This window comes from Pterocles gutturalis, unplaced genomic scaffold (genome assembly GCF_000699245.1).
Source record: "Pterocles gutturalis isolate BGI_N339 unplaced genomic scaffold, ASM69924v1 scaffold46173, whole genome shotgun sequence".
NCBI lineage: Eukaryota > Metazoa > Chordata > Aves > Pterocliformes > Pteroclidae > Pterocles > Pterocles gutturalis.
In genome coordinates this window covers 11456-11682 of record NW_010124676.1, presented here as the reverse complement: position 1 = coordinate 11682, position 227 = coordinate 11456, and the positions used below count along the sequence as shown (strand labels likewise).

General features: G+C 49.8%; 1 protein-coding gene across 1 annotated transcript in view; it reads left to right on the top strand.

Annotated features, from left to right (window-relative positions):
• The first annotated feature begins 53 nt into the window (after nucleotides 1-53).
• LSM6 (LSM6 homolog, U6 small nuclear RNA associated (S. cerevisiae)) overlaps nucleotides 54-227 on the top strand; it is a 4387-nt gene continuing 4213 nt past the window's right edge. Inside the window, exon 1 of the mRNA XM_010078314.1 lies at nucleotides 54-177. Coding sequence (XP_010076616.1) covers nucleotides 84-177 — 94 coding nt within the window. The 5' untranslated portion in view covers nucleotides 54-83. The remainder of the gene's footprint in view (nucleotides 178-227) is intronic.

Here is a 227-nt window from a genome sequence, read left to right as displayed (position 1 = left end):
CCTGTGCCGAGGGTTTCGAGCAGCGCGTTCACCCGTGGGCTGAGCCAAGTGTTTCCTCTCTTCCCAGCTTGCCAGGGATCAGGATGAGTCTAAGGAAGCAAACCCCCAGCGACTTCCTGAAGCAAATCATTGGAAGGCCCGTTGTCGTAAAATTAAATTCTGGAGTTGATTATCGAGGTAGGTTCTCTGCCTCACACGGAGTAAAGTCTATGATTTTGTTATTTTGG